Source organism: Phacochoerus africanus, chromosome 2 (genome assembly GCF_016906955.1).
Source record: "Phacochoerus africanus isolate WHEZ1 chromosome 2, ROS_Pafr_v1, whole genome shotgun sequence".
In the NCBI taxonomy this organism is placed as follows: domain Eukaryota; kingdom Metazoa; phylum Chordata; class Mammalia; order Artiodactyla; family Suidae; genus Phacochoerus; species Phacochoerus africanus.
Genome location: NC_062545.1, coordinates 122,599,135 through 122,621,953, shown reverse-complemented (window position 1 = coordinate 122,621,953; position 22,819 = coordinate 122,599,135). Strand labels below are relative to the sequence as shown.

At 44.0% G+C, this 22,819-nt stretch overlaps 1 protein-coding gene across 1 annotated transcript in view; it reads right to left on the bottom strand.

Annotated features, from left to right (window-relative positions):
* Positions 1-14,971, bottom strand: part of LOC125119418 (aromatase 2) — a 37,690-nt gene extending 22,719 nt beyond the window's left edge. Inside the window, exons 1-2 of the mRNA XM_047766352.1 lie at positions 14,750-14,971; positions 9,291-9,441 (exon numbers count right to left, since the gene is read on the bottom strand). Of these exons, the coding sequence (XP_047622308.1) occupies positions 9,291-9,441; positions 14,750-14,894 (296 nt within the window). The 5' untranslated portion in view covers positions 14,895-14,971. The remainder of the gene's footprint in view (positions 1-9,290; positions 9,442-14,749) is intronic.
* Between the last annotated feature and the right edge of the window lie 7,848 nt (positions 14,972-22,819).

Below are 22,819 nucleotides of genomic sequence, written 5' to 3'. Positions count from 1 at the left end.
GCCTTGACTTGGCAACCCTGGGAGTCTGGCAAAACCCAGGCTTCCTTGAACTCCTCTGTTCCTCTTCCACTGCTGTGCCCTCTCTCCCCACCCCCAGGCCCAGCTTTTAAGGGCTGGGATGGGCCTTGAGAGCAGCTAGGAAAGAGGAGACAGCCCCTCCCCACCCCTCTCCCCCTCCAGGACTTGCTTCCTGCCCCCAATCCTAGTGTAATTTGGGCCCGATAATGCAAAGCCTGTTAGAAAATAGTGTACAATCTAGCTGAAGAAGTTATGGGGCCTCCGTATGTGAGGAAAATACTGTTTTTGTGGGACAGTGATACAGAATTCTTCTGCAGAGAGACTCACTTTGTTGAGCAGATGTTTTACTATAATGCTTAGACGTTAGGCTATGGCATTGAAGGATATACAGATTATTTAAATAATTTGATAATTGAGAGGATAAATGGATGGTTATCCTCTTCAGGTTAAAAGGCGAATGGGTTTATTGGATGGTAACTTCAAAGAGCAGAAAGAAGAGATGAAAGAGCTGGGATGAGTGCATATTTATGAGGTTTTATGGAAGAGGGGACTCCAGGTTCATTGTTCAACAAAAGAGGGACTTTTTTGTCTGTGGGGAATTTAGGGAAGTTGAGAAGCAGGGTGGGAGGTATAAACTCCTCTTCATCTACCAACAGAAAGGTTAGGAACTGCTGCAGGTGTCTGCACTTCTGTGGAAAGGGGCTGAGGTTCGTGCAGGGCCCAGATGGAAGAGGGCTCCCTGGGTGAGGGCTCAGTGGTGTCTGTGACCACAATGAGCATGGTCAGGAAACCACAAGTCCAGAAGGTCCTGAGTTAATAAGCCATGTGGTTAACTCTGCGTGGGAGTCAGAGGAGGGGGCGGGTATGAACACAGACGGGATGGGGTTTATCAGAACATAGAGAAGATAATAAGCAGGACGTGTGGTGTTTGTAGGTCCGTCATTTTCATAAGTGCCAATATTTATACTGCAGAGGGAGATTGTCACAAACCCCACTTGCAGAAGTCAAACCAGATTATGTAAATGATACAGAGGAAAGTCAGTGCAGCGAGGAAACAAGGCAGACAGACGAGGGCAGAAGGAGGGGCAGGGGGTCACCTCGAATTCCTGACCCACAGTGTTGTCTGGTTATGGTGAGTGAGGGAGGGAAGAAGGGTCACGTCTCTGACCCTTCTTTTATCCATAACCTGGCTTTTTATCCATAACCTGGCAACGTCAGGTCTGGGACATGGAGCCCTGACCTGTCCCTGTGCTGCTGAGTAGACAGTAGAACCTGTCCCTGTGCTGCTGAGTAGACAGTAGGACCACAGAGTTTTTGCTCAGGCACAGACAAGGTCTCATGTGTCCTCCTCCCCCTTCCTGTGCTAACAAAGCTGTTCCAAGCACGTTACCAGACCTCCTCTGTGGGGCAGGATAACAGGCTCTTCAGATCACAGCGTTTATGGCACAGTATTTCTATGGGCTCCATATGGCCAAGTGCCAATTCCCCTTGATGACACATAGGCATGGCAGAGTGACTTCCTCCCGTATGTGTATCTGCAACTCCCAAGAATTTCCACTCGAGTATATTCAAATTGAGGGCCATTTTTCTTGGCGATAATCAGCAAAAGGAAGCAGAGTTTGGGAGTTAAAAAGAGGGGCAGAGGGGTTGGCAGAGAAGGAATAGAGGTTTTCTGCAGTGCATCTGTGGGACTGGAGAAAGCCACCGCAGGGTGACCTCTCATGAGTCTGTGTTCCGGCCACGTGAACAGGGCAGGCCCCAGAATGTGGATAAACGTTGCCCATCCTGTGTGGTCTGGTGAGGAGCTGCCATAGGCACAGCTGAAGTGATATAAGCCTTGACTTGGGGCTCGAGAGCCAAGCCAGTCAGGTCTGCTAGGGAAGTTAAAGTAGGTATTCTAGAACCTTCCCACCTGAGGCTTATTGATTATGCCATGTCTCCAAGACCAGAGTGGAGTTCAGAGACACAGATCATGACAATCCAAAGGGACCAAACATTTGAGCAGAGGAAAAGGAAGACAACATGCTCATTCTTGCAGGAAAGGAAAATATATTCATAAATAAGTCTTTGATTCTGCAAAGGAGGAAGAATCTGGACATTTTCCGTTGTGCAAGAGAGAGAAGATGGAAGGAACTGCACAGGGTTCCTTGTGCAATTCAATATGCTTAATGTATTTCTGGTGCTAACTTTATTTTAGATGTTATTTTTTCTTATTTTGGTGAACTTATTATTGTTTAAAATTTCATGTTTGACACAAGTGATTTGGTGTTTATTGTAGTGTTGGTTCTTTTTCTTCTCTTTCCACTGAAATTTTATTTCTTAATTGCAAAGTCTCTTACTGTGGGGGTTTTCTGAACACTTAGCCCTCAAGATGGGAAGTGGCTGGTACAATCTATGTAACTGGTTCCTACGCTGGCCTAGAGTGGCCATCTTCTCACTTGATTCTCTCTCCAAGTTGACACTTGGCTCCTAAAAGGATGACTTTGCCTTAATGAGATTGGTTAGCAATGCCTGTAAGAAACACATTCCTATAGAAGACAGTGAGGCAAAGAGTTCAGCTCTGGTTGCGTAGATTAGGCTTTGGGCTAAGAATTAGCCAAACCCTCACATTTGTGACGAATTCCAAAGTCCTATTTAAACTTTAAAAGAGAGCCCCTGAAATAATGTCAGTGCTGAGAAATGAAAATAGAATTATCATATGAATGAATGATTTACTTGATATCTGTTTCAGGAAGAAAAATCTATTTTCAAATCAAAATATTCTCTATTAGGTGAAATATACTCTTCATTTGATTCTAGATAATATTTATCAAACGATTCCGAGTTTCATCCAAGTTTTTCTCTTCCTTGCAACTATAAAATGAGAACAAAATTCTACATACTTCTGTGTACTCTTGGGAATTGATTTGACTGATATAAAGATACAGTTTTGTCCTGTATAAAAACATCTTGCTTTAGAAAGAACTGAAATTATTATTAAATGATTTCAGAACTCTAGATATTTTTACCTCCCCCTTCCCCTCTCCCTAATCAAAGAAGAAAGTAATTTCTATACTCTTCATTCACAAACTTGTATCTACTAATTTTAAGTTATTAGAGGACAAGCAGAATACAATTTTCCTTCCCTGACCTTTAGAAGTTTTTCATATTTCATAAAATTCATTGGCCTCTTTTGAGGAATTACTCAAGAATTAAAAAACTTAAATCACAACCCAATAAAATGTTAAATAATGATTAAAACCAATGTGTCACTAGGGGGCGCCAAGATCTCAGTTATCCTGAATCAGAGACAGACTTGTCAGAGAACACAGCAGGAAATTCACAACTGATACAGGAAACAAAGTGTGACTGGCTGTGGAAGGCAGTTTAAAATGAGGTCCCTTATCAAAAGCAGACTGGCTTTATCTAATCAGAGTAAATCAGGAAAGTGAAGAAGGGAAAGTTGGTGAAGAACCAGGAACACCAGCCCAGAGCTCTCCTGATTTGCAGAGCAGCAGAGACCTTCTTCTCACAGCGAAGCAGGCCTATAACACCAGGTGAGGGAGAAGTTACACTGATTGACTGACTGGGAGAGGATTTTGCAGCATTGAGGAGAGACCAAGTGAGTCCCTAAGCTCAGAAAGGATGGTGGTGGTGTATGATGTCTGATCCCTGGGGTAAGTATTCTTCTTTAAATGTGACTGAAATCAAAAGATATCTCCACACATAGCAAAGCTCTTGTCTCTTCAGAATGAAAAGGAGTCAGGAAATAAGTTCTTAGGTGGTTAGGAAGATGCCATCCTCCCATTCTGAGTTTAAAGAACTCCACACCTGAGGTCAGGTTCAAGAGTGATGAGTACTAGAAATATGGGGGAGAGAATCAATGGAGTAATTGGTACCAAACATTTAAAAACACTTGCTTTGTTTAGACTTATCCTGTGCCTGTGATTTATACTCCATTGGTCCTACCACTTTTCCCTGTCCATTGCCCTCTAGTGTCCTCTCTTAACCAGCTTCTATACTGGGGTCACCGAAAGAGAGTAAGAAACCTGGTAACAGAGTTCTGACTGTAAACAACCTAACCTGATCAAATTTATCATCACTAATATGGGACTGCCTTTCCTGGTCTCCTGCTGTGATGGAATATGAAGGTCCTACATCTAGGAAGAAAGTATTATTACATAATGTTAAAATGAATGTTAAAATGACATAATGTTAAAATGAATGGAATCAAACCTGTTGTCAGTGTATAAGCAATACTGGGAATAGAAGAATATGTTCAAAGACACTGTAATGAGACAATGAGAGAAATTTGGAATGTGGGACGTGCTATAACACACCTGACCTGGTCTTTTCAGAAGGTCAAGTTCATGAGAGCAAAATTGGGATGATTGCTCTTCTAACTTTCTTGTTCATTTGATCTTTTCTTACTAGAAAGCTGGCAAGATATTTTATTGTGAAACATTAAAATCACTCCCTTCAGTGTATCTTCAACTCCCTTACTTAGTCCTAGTTGGCTGGTAAAACCTCAACCGTTGCTCAGTCTAACTCTTACTCTGTCTTTGCACCTGGTAGCTGAATGGGGAAGGGCAAAAATCCATACATGCACACGTACACACACACACACACACGCTCTCTCTCTCTCTCTCTCACACACACACACACACACACACACACTCACTGGCAGGTCTCAGTTAAATGAGAGCGTGGGCTCTCATTGTAGCTGGCAATTCTTTGACATTTCTTGAGCCTACTCACTCTCACTTTTCTGGGTACTGTTATATCCTGCCTATTCTCTCTGCCACTGTTCCAATTCCTCACCTTTAATCTCAACCGAAAACTTTTTTTTTTCTACTTTACTGAGAAAACAAAAGCAACTAGAACCTCTGCAAGTCCAACCACCAGGATCTGTGCCCATCTTTCAACCTCCAACACCCCCCCCCCCGCCCCGCTCCTGTGGATGAACTTCTCTGTCCCTATTCAAGGCCAACTCCACTTGTCACCTGGGCCCCTGCACATCTCACCTGGCTTACCGCTTCTTTCTCCTGCATCAACAGTTTTCATCTGTAATTCATCATTTCCCATCACACATGTTGTAATATCTCCTAACTTAAAAAACAGAACTCCTTGGACCAAACATCCCTTTCAGCTCTGTTCCATTTCTCTGCATCCTTTATAGCAAACTCCCTGGAAGAGTTGTCTATACCTGTTGCCTCTGATACTTCTCCCTTTTTCTCTGCAGTGGTCAGCCTTTGCTCCCACCACTCCATTGACACTGCTAAATGCAGTGTTCACATCTCTGTCCAGCAGGTGGCACTATCTGGATGGTTGACAGTTCCCTCCTCCTGGACATGCATTCCTCCCTGGCTTTCAGACCACCACTCTCCTGGTTTTCCCTTTTCTGCAAGAGCATCCTTCTCAGCCTCCTGTGCTAGTTTCTGACTGTAGTGGAAGTTCTGAAGGGTCAGACCTTCCTTCTTCACATCCCATTCAGTGGTAGTACGCAAGTCAAGTCGAAATATCTGAAATGAGATCCTGGTTTCTCCCTATCCTAAAGTTGCTCCACCCATCTCCTCTTCTATGCACAGCACATATTTTTTACCTGATAATAGTGTGGACAAGCACCCTAGTTTGCCTGGGACTGTCTCAGGTTTAATGTAAAAATCCACCATGTGGGAAACCCTCTAGTCCCAAGTAAACCAAGACTGTTGTTCTCTCTACCGATACCATATGTTTTACACTTTTATTGTTGGTATTTTAACACTGTAACAATGTATTTCTCTATAAGGGTAGGGATTTAGGATTGAGTTGTTATGATACCTGGTGTATGTAAGTTGTCAGTAAGTATTTGCTTACTTATGGAATGGAGAGCCAATAATGACTGACTATGTAGGTTAGGACCATCCGGTACTCAGCAGATAGTCAATTCTTAATTAATACATGCTTAAAAAATAAATGAATGAGTTTCCTATAAATTTATACCTGATTAAAACATGCACAAATACTATGCCCCTTATTTGTATGTAAACTGCTAACAGGTGCACCAATATGACCCTAATTAGTGTGTTAAGTGCTAATTCCCCTTCATGGATGCTACCCACATTCTTTTCTTGATAGTCATGCCAAACGCTACGGTATACACATGACCTATAGTGTCATGCATAACGTCTATAGACCCTCATTACTTTGCAGCATCCCTCCCTGGGGGATCATGCCAACTTCACCTACGGATGACAGGCAGACCTTCCTCCAAAGCCCCCAGTTGCTCAGGCAGAGTCCCAGCAGCCTGACCTCCCTGCTGAAGTTCTGCAGCCTCCACCACTCCAGGACTAAGCTGATTTGAAAAGTTGGGCCATAATCTCAGTGCAGTTGTAATGGCTACCGATGCCAAACTTTTCAAAAGAGAAACAACCTGGCAAAGTATTCAAAGAAAAAGAAAGAGCTCTCTGGGGTCCAGTGGGGTCTTCTCAAGAGGTACAGGTAGTTCTGGAAGGACTGAAGAGCAGGCAGGGGAAGGAGATGGGGACAAACACATCCTATGCCTGGGGGAGTGCAGCCCTTAACAACAAAAGTGAGCGGCTCAGAGGCAATTAAAGGGAACACAGAGACTCCAACCAGAGAAAGCCAGCTGGGAGGACAGGGCAGGGAAGAGCTGGGGGAGCTGGGGGAGGGCACAGTGGGTTGTTGTCCACGTCCTCAGTGTGAATCAGTGCCGGACTCTGTCAGGGTCGCTAAGGTTGCTCTCCTAACCACAGTAGCAGTGTGGCCAGATGCCACCTGCGCTGTAATGCGGACCCTATTTCAGGAATTGCCTTTGGGGTTCCTGGGAATTTATCTGGTGATCTAAGTATCTGGTATCTAATAGCAGTTTCTGTTCTGTCCTCTGGTCCTTTGTCACGTGCTTCATTCTTCCCTCCAGGTCTAGGCTTGTGCTCCTACCACCTGAGCTGGATTTAGGGTATGAAAATAAGACAAAACCACCCCAACCTGCTCAGCTGTTTTCCCCAACCCCTGGGAAAGGCTCCCTGCCCTGGAAGCTTCTTCCCTTCTCTCCTCCCTCAAGCTCCTCAGCATGTGGGATTCACCTGGGGGGCTCTAAACACGGCTGATTCCTGGGTTCCCCCATGACTTTTTAAAAGGTGGGGTGTGGCCTGGGCAGGAGAATTTTGAACAGCTCCCTGGGTGACTTTAATGTGCAGCCAGGGTGAGAAGCACTGCTCTAGATCCTGAGCTTCAGGCATTAATCTTTTGGATAAATATCCTGTTGGTCCCCTTCACCTGTGTCTGAGGGCGGGAGGTGACAGAGGAGGCAGACCCTGATTTGAGGGTCTGGAGGGCAACTAGCTGTGCTGGCGATGAAAAAGCAGGCCTCACTCCCCAAGCCCAGTTATCATTGGTTCCACGACATTTTAAGAGTCTAGGCAGTTGTAAAAGTGAGTGAAGTAGTTCCTGTCGTGGCTCAGTGGTTAACGAATCTGACTAGGAACCATGAGGTTGCAGTTGCGGGTTTGATCCCTGGCCTCGCTCAGTGGGTTAAGGATCCGGCGTTGTCATGAGCTATGGTGTAGGTTGCAGGCACGGCTCGGATCCCGAGCTGCTGTGGCTCTGGAGTAGGCCAGCGGCTACAGCTCCGATTGGACCCCTAGCCTAGGAACCTCCATATGCCGTGGGTGCAGCCCTAGAAAAGACAGAAAGACCAAAAAAGAAAAAAGAAAAAAAAAAGGGAGTGAAGTATTGATATTGAAAATAAGAATGTATCAAATGCACTTAAATTTGGCTGAGCAGAGCTCAGTAGACCAAGAGTAACTCTGGTCTCCTCATTAGAGCAGAGAATCTCAAAGTGGAGTGAGCCACAATCACCTGGAGGGCTCATGGAGACAGATCTCTGGGCCAGAACTTCTTCTTTAGGGGGTCAGAGGGCGACCTGAGGAAGGGCGTTTCTCACAAGGTCCCAGGTATGTGGATGCTGCTGGTCAGGGGACCACACTCTGAGAAGCCCTGCACTGGCGCCTTTTACTATGAATGCCAGTGACATGGCATTTCCACTGGAGCTATTTCTGCTTGGTTGTAGAAACATGGTCTGTCTTAGCTACTCTTCAAATTTTACAATACCAAACTGAAAGAAATAGCGAAGAACCCAGGCAAAAGCTGAAGTGTGAGTTCGGTTCAAAAAGAACATACTTGGATGGATAGAAACATTTGGAAGGATAACACATTTTCCTGCCCTTCTCCATCCTTTCATGGATTTCATTCAAAGAATTGAACTTTGGGTTCACCATGTTTTTTTCAAAACACGACGTATATTATCATGGCCTGAAAAACTACTAGGTAGTTTCCAAATGCTTCACTTACTTCTGGGCAATGGTCTGTGTTATCTGAAGAAAAAAAAATTCTAAAATCCGTAGTATATCCCTACCTTTCTTAGTTTATAGGTAGTTTGTAGGTAAATCCTTGTCAGGGATTATAAATATAAAAACATGTTAATGAGACACTTTGGCACATAACTTTGCTAAAAGTCTGGTAAAGATAGCTGAACGTCTATGATATATGAGCCCTTTTAAACTCCCCATTTTCTATGGTCATTCAGTAAGAAAACTAGTATTTCACAAAGTCAGTTATTCACAGTCAATGACTATTTGGTTAACCCTGGAGTGAATTCAGTTTGCTAAAGTTATCCAGAAAATGTAAGTGTAAGGGTGGCAGGAGAATACCTTTTCTTTTAATGGGCAGTATTGTTCCTGGTTTACCTAAAGTCCCTCAGCAAGGACATGGGCACACAGTCACCAGTAGGACAGCAGCATATGAGTGGCACCTTCTTCCACTGCCTACCCTCCTCGAGTTTCTCAGTAGCCTGTCATTAGAAAAATATCAGCCAACCGCGTCAGAATTTTTTTCCTCAGGTGTTTGTTTTTGTTTTGTTTGCTTGTTTCAATGCTTACCTATACCGCTAAGACCAAAATTTTAGGAAAACATTAAAGATGATACCTGTCCTTCAAGTACATTTTGTCAAAACCAAATCATCCGTATTCTAAGTTTCCACAGTCACTGCTCAGTGAGATCTTGAATGATTTCTCATCTTTGCAGAGTTCTTTATATGTACCTATGGCTTCAAGCAAAACCCAGTTCTTCTATTTGTCTTAGTTTTTTACCTGGGAATCACTCATCTTTATTCAAGTAGTAAACACATAGCTTTGGAAACAAAGATGGCAAGATATCAAAGTAAGTTTGTTTTTTATTAGGCAATATCCCAGCCTCGATTTTAAAAGCGTGTCTCCAATTATTAACAGACTTACTTGCTAATAATGAGTGTTTCCTCTCCACCTATCCAGACCCTCATGAATTCTCCATACATTTTGTTGTAGTAGTTGCAGGCACTGCCAATCCCCATCCAGAGGAACCTGAAGTGGGAAATGAGGGGCCCAATTCCCAGAAAATAGCCAGGACCTAGGGAAGTCATTAGATCACAGTCAGTATTTCAGCAACATCAAGAAAAGCAATTGCTTTAAGTTATTTTTTTTTAATCTGATTGCCCACTTATATCTTCTGATGTAGATAGGTGAATCACACACATTCACAGTGATTAAAACAACCACACAAGTCAACATGGGGCTCTTCACAGCTCCATGAGTAACGAGTAGTTCAGAGTCTACACCACAGCAGTTCCATATGGTCTCAATCATTTCAGTCACAATGAACTGGAGTAGGGTCTACTCTATCCTTGCCATGTAAAATGGTGTCCATAATTTTCAAATGCAAGTCAATCAGTTCTTCTAGTAACAAGCATGAAAACCAGGACAAGTGATGAGCTGACAGATCTGTCTGGCTCCCTAGTTTTGCCTGAAAACATTGCGTTTGAAAGTACAAGCTAATGCATGGGGTGGGTTTGAATTAGTTTGTGGTTTTGGTGTCGTCTTTTTAGCTGTGAGAAACATGGTCTACAAAGACAGTGTCCAACAAAGGGCATCCTTTCCTTTTTTTGTTTTTTTTTTTTCATTCAAAAATGATTCAGTTTAAGAAGAGAATCTTAAACTAAATCTTGTTAGAATCAAATAAAGCTAAGCATTGAGGAAGGAGGCACTGGCTGATCAGTGTCCAGCCCAGAGTCTGAGACTAATGAAGAGCAGTGGCCCTGACACCCTTGCTTATGTAGATCGTGACAGAAATGTGAGCCAAAACTCACACAATTGGCTGGGACAGTACAGTGCTGTAATAATTTAGATAATCTGAGTTTTTGCTTGAATCATCTAAATGGAAAGTTTAGTTCCAAATCTGGCAAACCAGGTTACTCCTTAATTTTGCAGTAGCAGGATTAATCTGGACAAGATGATCAGGTTTTGTTTTTGTTTTTTTTTTTTTTTCATCTTTACACTTCATTGTTAATGTCTATAGAACCAATACAAGGATTTGGGTTCTTTTGAGTTAAGGGTTCTTAATCTTAGGATTGTTCTAATAACACTATATTATAAGTAGATGACTTAACATTAAAATAATTTCATTGAGCTCTCAAAAAGAATTAAGGTAAACAAGCTGATTTGATTATATACATATTTTCTTAAAATGTCACCAGATATGCTGACCTCTTGTCAAGTGAAATATGCATAATAACATCATATTTTGCTAAATATTTTAGCTTGAGACATTATAAATCCTCTATAAATGTTTCCTGGATGATTTTTTAAGTGATTAGATGTGTAAATGATGAAGTTTTAAATGTCATCATGATTTAGAATATTTTAGGTGTATTTACATTGATAAACATGGAAAAGATAAAATATCTCATACACTTAGTCCCTGTGAAGTCAAACATCTGTCTTTTAGGGAATAAACTTACTCAACGAATATGCAAGGCCCATGAGGAACAAAGACATACAAGTAACAGCTTTACTTTTCATGTTTTAACTAAATATTTCGTGCCATGTAGAAAGTCTTACTATTTGGCAACCACCATTCAAATTTAAAATATGACAGTGAAGAGCCATAGCTCCTGAAAAAGAGAGATTGTGATGAATTCTGCTAAGGTTGAGAACCTGAGTGTTCTAACCATAAGAGAAGCAGAATTTTTGATCCATCTTATGCCAGCTTAATTCAGCCAGCAAACACTGAGACACTGCTACTTACAGGCACTAGCTCCAAATTAAGGACCCGTAAGGGTATGATAAGTATAATTCAGTCCCATCAGGTCCTGGGCAGGAAAAAAAATGTGAAAAAACCCCACAAAATCAAATAATTATCCCACAGTGTGATCCTTTCCTTTGCGCGCATATCTTGTAGCGTAAAGTTGGAAAGAATAATGCTCTGTCTAGAAGGGGAGAAATTTTGGTAGGATATTAGGGAAGCTCTGGTTGTATCCTCATTAAACTGCTCTCTGCTCTCAGATTTGGGAATGCCAATCTATACATTCAAAGACTGTGGGAGTCTCTTCACACCCAAAGAGGAGCAGGAAATGCTTCCCTGCATTTTTGTGCAGAGACAGCCTCCATCAGGCTGGCACCTGAGACCTCTTGCCCCCTGTCCTAATCAAGAAGCTGTTTCATTCCATGCTCGGTGTAAACCCTGGAGAAACCTGTGCACATGAATGTTCATAGCAGCACTGCTCACAATAGCTCCAAACTAGAGATATCCCAATTGTCCCCTAATGTCTAGAATAGAGTGGGTGATTAACCATGAGGTGTTCCTGTAACTTCGTATCAGATGAACTGCAGCTGCATGCTACAACCTAGATGAATCTTACAGGCATAAAAATGAACTACAAAGCAAGACAAAAGAATAAGCAATGTAGGATTCTGTTTTTAAAATCTGTAAAACCAGGCAAACTTAAAGTATGTTGTTTGCAATATGAAAATAGGTGAAATTTTATAAAATAGCAGGGGAGCGATTGTCACAAAAACAGAAGATTCTTTACTTCTGGGGGCGAGAGAGGGTATGATTAAAAAGCACAGGAGGAGTTTCTAACATCCCACTTCTTGTCCTAGACTGTGATGATCTGTTTATCCGTGCGTTTTTTTTTTTTTTTGTAAAACAGATTGTTTACGGACAATGAGACTGTATTGCCATGTCTGTAACTAATGTGGTGCCCAGGGCAGAGGGAGGCTTTAAGGAGAGGATCCGTGTGCAAGGTTCCTGTGTCCTTGGGGAAGGGAGAACTGCCAGGTGTCAGGTAACTGTGAGTCCTGGGCAGAGATCAGTGAACTGGGCCAGTTTCCCCAAATTGAAGTTTACAAAGCCCTCACATAGAAGTGACTCCTTCCTCCCCCAGCCCTCATGGCCCTCCCTGGCACTAAGTCCTCTGCCTGTGTGTGTCGTCTCTGCATATTCCTGCCCCCCACTTCCCCCAGCACTGATATGCAGGCCCTTTTAAGTAAATGGAGGTTGACAAAGCTGAGATCTGGGTCTCAGTCTCATCCCTTACTAGCTGTGGACACTTACCCGCTTTAAGTCTCGACGTCTTCGTCTGCAAAATAGGCATCACCACGCCCACCTCAACAGAGTGCCATGAGGTTCACAAGAGAAAATGAGCATGGAACTGCTTTGAAAATTGTGAGTTACTTGAGAGCTTTGGCTCATTGAACCTTCTTAATGCTTTGGCTTTCACTGACCCTGATATTCCCCACACCTATAAAACCAAGAACCCAGAGAGCCCGGAGGTCAAAGGTGGGATCTGGTCAAAGGTGCTCAGAAGTATTGGTCAGCAAGAACCACCCTGCAAGGCCAGTGTCCTCACCTTCCCTTCCCTAACCAGGAGTCACGGCATCTCAGCCTGGGCCACCGGAGGGCTCTGACCAGACCTCACATTTTCTCAGGGAAAGCATGGAACTAGAAGCTCCTGGTAGCACAGTGGTTGTCCACCTGAGATGCAGGACTTCCTGGTGGGCCCCCTGGTCCCCTATTCCTACTTTCCTTCCAGCTGAGGTGCTGGCAAGCCTTTTCCCTTTTCTAGGCTTGATCCCCACACCTGTGAAAAGACAAGTTTGAACGCCCCAGTTTCTCATACTTGTCTCAATGGTTTGCCTGTCAAGGCAGATCCTGTCTCTGGGGCTCAGTTTCCCCTTCCGTCAAACAAAGGGGCTGGGCTCCATTCCCTGGTGCTCAACCTGACTGCTCAGGAAAATCATCTGGGGAGATTTTTTTCTAAAAGAAATCCACATGGGAGTTCCCATCATGGCTCAGTGGTTAATGAATCCGGCTAGGAACCATGAGGTTGTGGGTTTGATCCCTGGCCTTGCTCAGTGGGTTAAGGATCCGGCATTGCCATGAGCTGTGGTGTAGGTTGCAGACGTGCTCGGATCCCGCGTTGCTGTGGCTCTGGCGTAGGCTGGTGGCTACAGCTCCAATTAGACCCCTAGCCTGGAAACCTCCATATGCTGCGGGAGCGGCCTGAGAAAAGACAAAAAACAAAAAACAAAACCATCCACATGGTGGCACCTCTTCAGATAGGGCTGAGAATCACCTGTGAGTCCTCTACCTGTCATGGTCTGAGAGGGTGATGTTCCAGCCCAGAGGGGGTGGACAGAGTGAGCTGCCAAAGCTGTAAGGATTCCATTTCCTATGCTTGTCCCCACCCACCCTGCCCTACAAAGGTCCAGGGGAGTTCTCCCTCCACCTGCAGCATAAATATCTAGCCTCCCTCTGCCCTTCACATTCATGGATCCTGACTTGGGTACCCACTGGAGGAGGAGAAATCTAGCGAGGAAGGGGAAGGGGTTCAGTTACAGACCATGGAACAGGCTTTCTTCCGACTCCCCCCATCAGGGAGTAGAGATCAAAACTACTAAACATTCCTTTACATTGGGCATGAAAAAGTAACCTCAAATACCAGGCTGAATCAGACAGAGAGGCAGGCCGTTCTGTGGAAAGTGATAAAGAACCCAGACCCAGGGCGCTCTGCAGCAGCCCCACACTCCCACTCTTCATCACTCTGTGCGAGGCCCACCACACTTGGCAGCGTGTGATGGCTTGGCTCTTGAAATAGAGCCTTATCGGATATCTTATGGGACTGGGGACAGATGCCTGCCATGAGGGATTGTCCCTCAAGACTAAAAAGCAGTCTGATATTTCAGACAATTCTGAGTTAATCTGATACTGTGTCATGGTGGAGTTTCTACTGGAATTATCTGGGTAATTATATTCTACTCTACTTTTGCTTGATCTGCAGAGCTTGTTGAAGATTCTTTCAAGGAGTAATTTTCCAAGGGAACCATAGTGGTCCCAGTACTTTTTCCAGTGTCCAAGTCCCATTCAGCCCTTACGGTGGCATCAACCTCACCACCAGGTCCAAGAATAAAAGAAAAATGAAGAGTGGGATAGAGAGATGAGTAAATTCAAGAAAGGGAGAGGGCAGAGGATGTGGATGAAGCAAAGTGTGGGAGACACAGAACGGTGTACAGAAGGCATTCCAGAGATATTTTCACCTTCAGAGCAAAACTGGAATAAGTTTGAATTAAAAAACCCCCAAACCTGGAATTTTACATTGCTTCACTCCATCTTAAACTTCCTTTAAATGATACTTGTGCCAAGCCTGTTTTGCAGACTAAAAGGGATTATCTAAGTTATCTGTTAGTGCTTTCATTTCGCATATGCAGGAATTTGATAAAAAATTTTCACTTGGGTTCATTAGCTCATATGCTGTGGGCTTCCGCCATCTCCCCAGGTTTACTCTGTCCTTCTACAAAATTGTCTTTACCTTCATGGACCCAAAGCCCAAGAAAACCAGGCAAACCATCTCCTTAGATCCAAAACTAAATGACTGACTTACCTGGTATTGAGGATGTGTTCTCATAATTCCACAACAAGAGAAGAAAGCCAGTGAGCAGCAGGACTGCAATGCTGGCAAAAGGCACAACTTCAGACACCATGCTGGTGATTTTATAATACATTGGGTTCAGCATTTCCAAAACCATCTTGTGTTGCTTGATCTCAGGGGAAACGATTTAAAGTCCTGTGGAAATCAGACGAGCAGTAAAATTATAGAATCTCCCAAAGGTACATTCAGGACTTCTGTTGATTCAGAGGATGGTGCTTTGATTCAGATTGGTGCTTTGCTTGATAATATGATTACACATTTAGAGAAGATGTATTTGAGGTACAATAAAAACAAGCCCCAGAAAGATTGTTTGACATGAAGTGCAGCATTTCTGACCTTGGTAGAGTTTCAGGTTTGTTTAGACACTTGGCAGATTTTGTGTAGGCAATCTTTTTCCCTGGCAGCCAAATCAACTGGAAAAAAAAACCATCTCCCATCCCCTTTGTTTCCTGAAATTTACTTCCATCAAAGAGCAATAAGGTATTTTATGGGCATCATTGAGGCATTCTCAGAGCTTTCCATGAAGTTGTCTGTTGAATTCAATGTGATTTACTCAGGACAGTCTTTTCCTATTGACTTTGATGAGGTTTAAAGTCTCTTGCACCGTGGGCTGGGTGAAGCAGTGCATTGGAGCCTACAACAGAGGTAGTAGGAAAGAATAGGAGAGGAAGAATAAAAGGAGAGGAGAAAGAGAAGAAATGGGGAAGGAGGAAGAAGAGAGGATAGGCATAGTAGATGCCACCTGAAGTAGGTTCAGGTGTTACCAGCAACCAAGCTCCCCCCAGCAGCTAGTCTCTGCAGGAAAAATTTCAGTTTGATTTGCTGGTTTTGTCATGTTTTTCTTTTCTTTTTCTCTGAGAGCATTTTTTTTCTGCTTTACTGAGATGTAATTGACATACAACAATGTGTAAGTGTAAGGTGTACAATGTAATGATTTGACTTATGTACATCCTGAAATGATTATCACAATAGGTTTAATGAGCATTCATCATCTCATACAGATACAACACTAAAGAAATAGGAAAAAAATTTTCCCTTTAGATGAAAACTCTTAGGATTTACTCTCAACGAATTTCATATATAACATACAGTAGTATTAATAATCTTTATCATGTTGTGTATCACATCCCCAGTCCTTATTTTTCTTATAACTAAAATTTGTGCCTGTTAACTACCTTCATCTAATTTACCCTCTCCAAACCCCTCCCTCCCTCTGGTAGGCACAAATTTGATATCTTTTCTATTAGTTTTTTTCTTTGTATTTGAAGTATAATTTACCTACAACACTATGTTGGTATCTAGACACAACATAGTCATTCAATATTTCTATACATTTAGAAATGATCATCATGATAAACCTAGCTGTCATCACTAATTACAAAGATATTATGTAATTATTGACTGTATTCATCATACTGTCATTTCATACTCATGACACATGTATTTTAGTAACTGAAAGTTTTTGCCTTTTAATCTGCCTTACTCATTTCTCTCTTTTCCGCAACCTCCTCTCCTCTGACAACTATGTTTGTTCTCTGTATTTATGACTCTATTTCTGTTTGATTATGTTTGTTCATTTGTTTTTGTGTTTAGATTCCACATATAAGTGAAATCATACAGTATTTGTTCTACTCTCTCCAACTTATTTTCATTTAGCATGGGCCCTTGGGTTTTTTTTTTTTTATTTTGAGTTATATGAATTCTTAGTATATTTTGGATGCTAAGCCCTTGTGAAATATGTCATTTGAAAATATTTTTTTCATATTCAGTGTTCTTTTTCTTTTGTTGATAGTTTTCTTTGCTGTGCAAAAGATTTTGTTTGTTATGGTTCTGTTTGTTTATTTTGCCTTTATATCCCTTCCCTGAGGTGACATATTCCACCCCCGCCAAAATATTGCTGATAGTGAATTCAGAGGGCATACTGCTTATCTTTTATTCTAGCTGTTTTAAGGTTTCAAATCTTAGATTTAAGGCTTTTATAAGTTTTGAGTTTATTTTTGTATATGGTGGTAGAAAGTAGTCTAGTTTAATTCTTTTGCATATTGTTGTTTGCATATAGTTATGCAGTTTTCCTCAATGCCGTTTATTGAAGAGGCTATTTTTCCCATCACATATTCTTGCATCTTCTATTGTAGATTAATTGCACTTTATTTCTGATAATATTTACTTTATATATTTAGGTCCTCCTTGTTGCATGCATACATATTTACAACTGTTATATCATGTTGTACTGATCCCTTTATTATTATGTAATATCCTTCTTTGTCTCTTGTTACAGTCTTTGTTTTAGAGTCCATTTTATCTGACATAAATATTGCTACCCCAGCTTTCTTTTTATTTCTATTTGCCTGAAATACCTTTGGTGCATTTTTTTTTCCTGTGCCAGATATTCCTGTGCTAGGGATTGAACTCGCACCATAGCAGTGACTTGAGCCATAGAAGCTACAACTCCAGATCCTTAACCCACTGAGCCACCAGGGAACTCTGAAGCTGTGTGTATCCTTAGAGCTGAAGTGAGTCTGTTGCAGGCAGCATGTATTTGGGTCTTTTTTTGGATCCATTCAAATAAATACTTTATGTCTTTTGATTGCAGCATCTAGTCCATTTACTTTTAAGGTAATTATTGATAGGTATGTACTTGTTGCCATTTTACGCATTGTTTAGGGGTTGCTTTTGTAGTTCTCTTTGTTCCTCTCTTCTTCTTTTGCTCTCTTCCCTTGTGATCTGATGATTATCTGTAGTATTATATTTGGATTCCTATCTTTTTTTGTGTATCTATTATAGATTTTTGGCTGGGGGTTGAACCTGTGCCACAGTAGCAACCTGAGCTACTGCTGTGAAAATGCCAGATCCTTAACTGTGCCACAGGAGAACTCCCTGCTTATTGCTTTTGACAGTATACTTACGATCCTTTTGATTTGCATATCCTTTAGCTACCTATTGGATATAGAGAAGATTTTTACTACTTTTATTTTTGAAACTTCTATTAGCTTTATAAGTCATTGGTCTATTACCTTTACTGTATATTTGCCTTTACTAATGAGATTTTTTCCTTTACTATCGAAATTTTCATATTTCTAGTTATTGGCAATATTTTCCACTTAGAGAAGTCTTTTTAACATCTCTTTTTTTAATTAATTTTTTTTTTTTTGCATTTTAGGGCTGCACTCATGGCATATGGAAGTTTTCAGGCTAGGGGTCAAATCAGAGCTGTAGCTGCCAGCCTATGCCACAGCCATAGCAGTGTAGAATCTGAGCCACATCTGCAACCTACACCACAGCTCATGGCAACACTGGATCCTTAACCCACAGAGGAAGGCCAGGGATCAAACTTGCATCCTCATGGATGCTAGTCAGGTTTGTTGCTGCTGAGCCACAACAGGAACTCTAGCATCTCTTTTAAAGCTGGTTTTGTGGTCCCGAACACTTTAAGGTTTTTTGATCTCTATTTTTAATATGAAGGAAACTATAGTTGGGTAAGGTATTCTCAGTTGTAGGTTTTTCCCTTTTCAACACTTTAATATATCCTGCTGCTCCCTTCTGGAGTACTTCTGCTAATAAGTCAACTCATAGCCTTATGGGAGTTCTTTTATGTGTAATTTGTTTCTTTCCTTTCTGCTTTAAAATTTTTCTCTTTGTCTTTAATTTTTTGCCATTTTAATTATTGTATGTCTTGATATGGTTCTTTTAGGGTTGGTGCTATTAAGGACATTCTGTCCCTCCCAGACTTGTATATCTCTTCCCTTTCTTAGGGCAGGGCATTTTTCAGTAATTATGTCTTTAAATGTGTTCTCTGCCCCTTTCTTCTTCTGAGACCCCTAATGTGAATGCTAAAATATGCTTCATGTCGTGCCAAATGTCTCTGAACTGGTAGGTTATTTTTGTATCCCAGTCTTGGAGAAGCAGCCCTAATGTAAGAAATACCCTATGGGGCCCAGAAGTGACTCCCCTCTGGTCACCCCAGCACTGTGATTTAGGGGTTTCCTTTTTGAGGGCTGTCTTATTCTGTTGTGGCAAGCTGTCTACTGTGGGCATGGTTGATGTGGCTGTGCCCTGGTCAGGTTAGTTGCCAGGCTATGCTTTGTGCATAGGCTGCCACCTATAGGTGGACAGAGATGTGTCATGAAGTAGCTGGCTACTGAGTCACAGGAAAGGGGGTCTTTGGGCTAATGCTGCTCTGGTGGTGGGGAGAGCTTGGTCCTAGGGTAGCTAGCAGTGGGTCCAGGGTTCCCAGAGTTAGGTCAGCCTGTTTATGGATAGGGCCATGGTTTGGGGCATTGGGCCTTGGCATCCTCCTACTGGTGGGCAGAGCTAATTCCTGACTTGGCTGTCTGTGGGGTCTGTCTGGGGTGACCCAGAGCTAGTGAGAGCCTGTTGGTTAGGGGCCAGATCCTGTCATGTCTGGCTGAGGGGCACAAGGTGTCCTGGGGCTGGTTCAGGCCTGCTGTTCAATAAATGGAGCCCACAGCATCAGGGGTGGTGCTGGCCTGCTGGTGGATGAATTGGGTCTTTACACATTGGCTAAGGGCTGTGGTGGTTGGGGCTGCTGTCATCCCTCTGGTGGATGGGACTGGGACCCAGGGGTTTCTGGAGCTGGTTGCCACCCACAGGTGGGTGAGACCAAGATCTGGGGCGTGTGCTGGCAAACGAATGAGTGGTCTGGGTCCTGGCTTCCCTGGCTGTGGTGCTGGGTTTCCCAGACCTAGTGTTGGCTTGCTGGTGGGCGGTGCAGGGCCCAGGGTGTCCTGAGGCTGGGGCTGGCCCACTGTTGAGTGCACCAGAGCCCTACACAGCTGGCTGCAGAATGTTGGTTTTCCCAGGGCTGGTGTCCAGCCGTGGTGAGCGAAGCCAGGTTCTAAGCCTAAGTGTGGCTCACTGGAGGGTAGAGCTGTGTTCTGGGGTCTCTGGCTGAAAGGTCCGGAGGTTCTGGAGCAAATGTGGGCCTGCTTGGGTAGTGCCAGCACCAGGGTAGTCACAGGGCTGTTGCTGGTCCACTACTGGGCCAAGCTGGGTCCTAGGTCTCTGGCAGCTGGGTAGTGAGGTGCTGAGAGTTAGTGTCTGCTGGCAGGAGCTGGAGGCTACCCCCTAGTGGGAAAGGCCAGGTTTAGGGCTAATGCAGGCCTTCTGGTAGGCTGGTCTGGGTCTGAGAGCTCACTTTCAGGTGCTAGAGGTCCTGGGGTTTGCTAGTTCCTTGATGGGTAGGGCCAGTCCTGAGGCTGCTGGGTGCTCAGGGTGTCCTTCAGCAGCAGGCCTTCTGGTGAGTGGGCATGATTCCCACCCAGGTAATGCCCGGGGCAGACTCCCAGTGGGCAAAGCCAGGTCCCTGCACTAATTCTCTAGACAGAGAATTGCACGGTGGTGCTTACCAGCACCAGTGTTCTCTGGGTAGGATGGATTCTCATTGACGTCTGTTGCCAGCGTCTAAGTCCTAGGCTGAGTTTCAATTGCCTCCTGCTTCTGGGAGGCTCTTCAGCATCAACAAGTGGGTCTGACTCTGGCTCCTTTCAAATTACTGATTGTGTCCTTGGTTCTAGAGCATGTGAGAATTTGGGTACGTCCTTTAGGAGTGGAGTCTCTATTTCCTGCAGCCCTCTGGCTCTCCCAAGTAGTGCTACTGGCCTTTAAGCCAAACATTCTGGGGGCTCATCTTCCTGGTGTAAAATGCCTGGCTGGGGATCCCCATGTGGGGCTCAGATCCCTGGCTCATTGGGGAGCACCTCTGTAATTATAAATATCCTCCCATTAGTGGATTGCCCACCCTGGTCTATGGATCTTGACTATACCGCGTCTCCGTGCCTCCTACCTGTTTGTTGTGGTCCTTCTTTATATCTTTAGCTGTAGAAGATCCTCTCTGCCCGTCTTCAGGTCTTTCTCATCAATAGCTGCTCTGTAAATTGTCCTTTTGTTGTGCCTGGAGGAGGAGGGAAGTTCAAGGTCTTCTTGGACACACCCTTCTTCCAATGAGATTGAAGGAATGTTTGCAGCTTCTGGAGGCGTTCCCTTATGTTACTTTGACTTTGTGTTCTGTGTTGGCAGCCCTAATGAGCCTGAGGGCCAATGGAAAGAAGGTAAGAATGTGTAGGATTTGGGGAGAGGTTGCAGGCTGCTTGGGCTAAGCGTGTTCTTGGGAGGAGAAATGATTGGGCTCCAGAAGGGAAGGGGTGCCAGCCACAGGCAGGAGGGAAGAAGAAGCAGAGGCTCATGGTGGGCTGGGGAATAGGAGGGGAGGGAAGTCCCCAGAGGAGCTGATTTGTGGAAGAAATTGAGGCCAAAATTATCCCAACCCCCATGAATTAACTGAAAGTCCAGATAACTCCTACAACTGTCTTATGTTCCTCCGGTAGGTTGTAATTCTGTCCCCAAGTGATTCTTGTTTTTAAAAATTTTTTAAATTATGAAAACACACACTTATACAGATGACATTTAGCCAAACATGGACACCCTTTCTATTTGCCACACTGGGTTTTGATGTTTCTTGTCCAAGGATGCTCAGGGTCTCTGGGTTCACAGGCCTGGATCCCAGCCACAGTGAGAGGCTGCTGTGGGGGAGAAATCCACCGTGAAGGACCACACAGGTGTCTGAGGTTCCTCCTGATGGAGTGAGAAGTGCTTCTCCAAGGAGAGGCACTGAGACAGGAGAAGACTTGTTTGGGTCCAAGGGGGCTTTTGAGCTGAGAGTCAACAGGAGAGAAGGCAGGGGGTGGGGTAGGGTGTGAAAGGCACATGGAAGAGGGGCCTGAGAGGTGAGCTGGAAAGGAGCAGTTGGTGACAGCGCTGGCCAACGGGCTCTCCTTGGAGTCCCCACCTTAAGGGCCTCTGCAGGCCTTGTCATGTCAGCGTGGCAAATGCAGGCCTCAGCAGCATGAGTAACCAGGAAACGCCATTAATGGGAAGTCATGGATTTTACCACTTCATAACCTCCCCTGTTGGCTCACAGGGCCTTAGCAGTTATTTCAAGGTTCTCCCTTCCCTCAGAGACCTCTGGGCATTCTGGGCCTATCTGATGTGACCCCAGGCCTCTGCCGATCCAACATGAGGATCCTCCCGCTCCTCTCCTTCCCCTCCCACTAAAGCCCAGGTTGCCTGTGAGTTAGAACCCCAGTTGTGTACATGGTTAAAGTGTGTTCTCATAAGGGCTTCAGGTCTGTGTCTCCTGGGAGATGCAGCTGGATGCTGGGAGGCTCCACCTCAGCCCACCCATGGGAGGTTTCCAGGTCTGCATGTGGCCCCAGCTGGAACTCCTGGTGCAGAGGAAGGAAGGGAGGGTGGGCAGGACACAACGTGGTTGAGCACCTGCTATAGTGGTAGGATATCGGAGCTTCCTAGGCCTCTCTATCTCATTTCATCCAACCTGTGGGGTATATCCTAGTCTCATTTTTTAGATGAAGCCTCTGAGACTCAGTATTCCCATAACAGCAAAATTTGCACAACCAGGAAGCAGCAGATCTGGCCAGGCCTGTCTGGCTCAGAAGCCCCTTCCATCACACGTTCTTCTTCTCTTTGCTTTCCTCAAAGCAGTGTTGTAGAGAAGAAGAAAGTAAAGCTGTCACATGGCCACACACAGGTTCTGAGCCAAGAGTGGCATTTGGGGAGCTCTCTGCCAGGACAGCTTGGTTCTTCTCCCCGCACTCCTCATCCATTCTCTGAGCCTCAGGTCTCTCCTCTGTAGAATGGGGGAGTTGTTTTTGTCATCACTAAGGTCTTCCCATTGGTGACATGATGTGATTTGTGCTCTGCACTTCCTCCCCCTCATCAGGGATGGTCAGGAGTCCCTAGAAAGATGCCACTCAAACGGTGGAGCATTGCGTGCCATACCTATGCAGCTGGACACTGGACAGACTTCCTGGGTGGACCTGAGTTGGTTCCCCAGAAAGAGGAGCCAGCAATGGCAGCTGTAGAGTCTGGGGGAAATAAGGGGTCTTTACTTTTTTGGAGATCTTGTTTTAAGTTCAAAGGAGGCATGTTTTCTTTTCTTTTCTTTTCTTTTAATCCTATACATAGCCATCTTTACAGTAGGAAGCA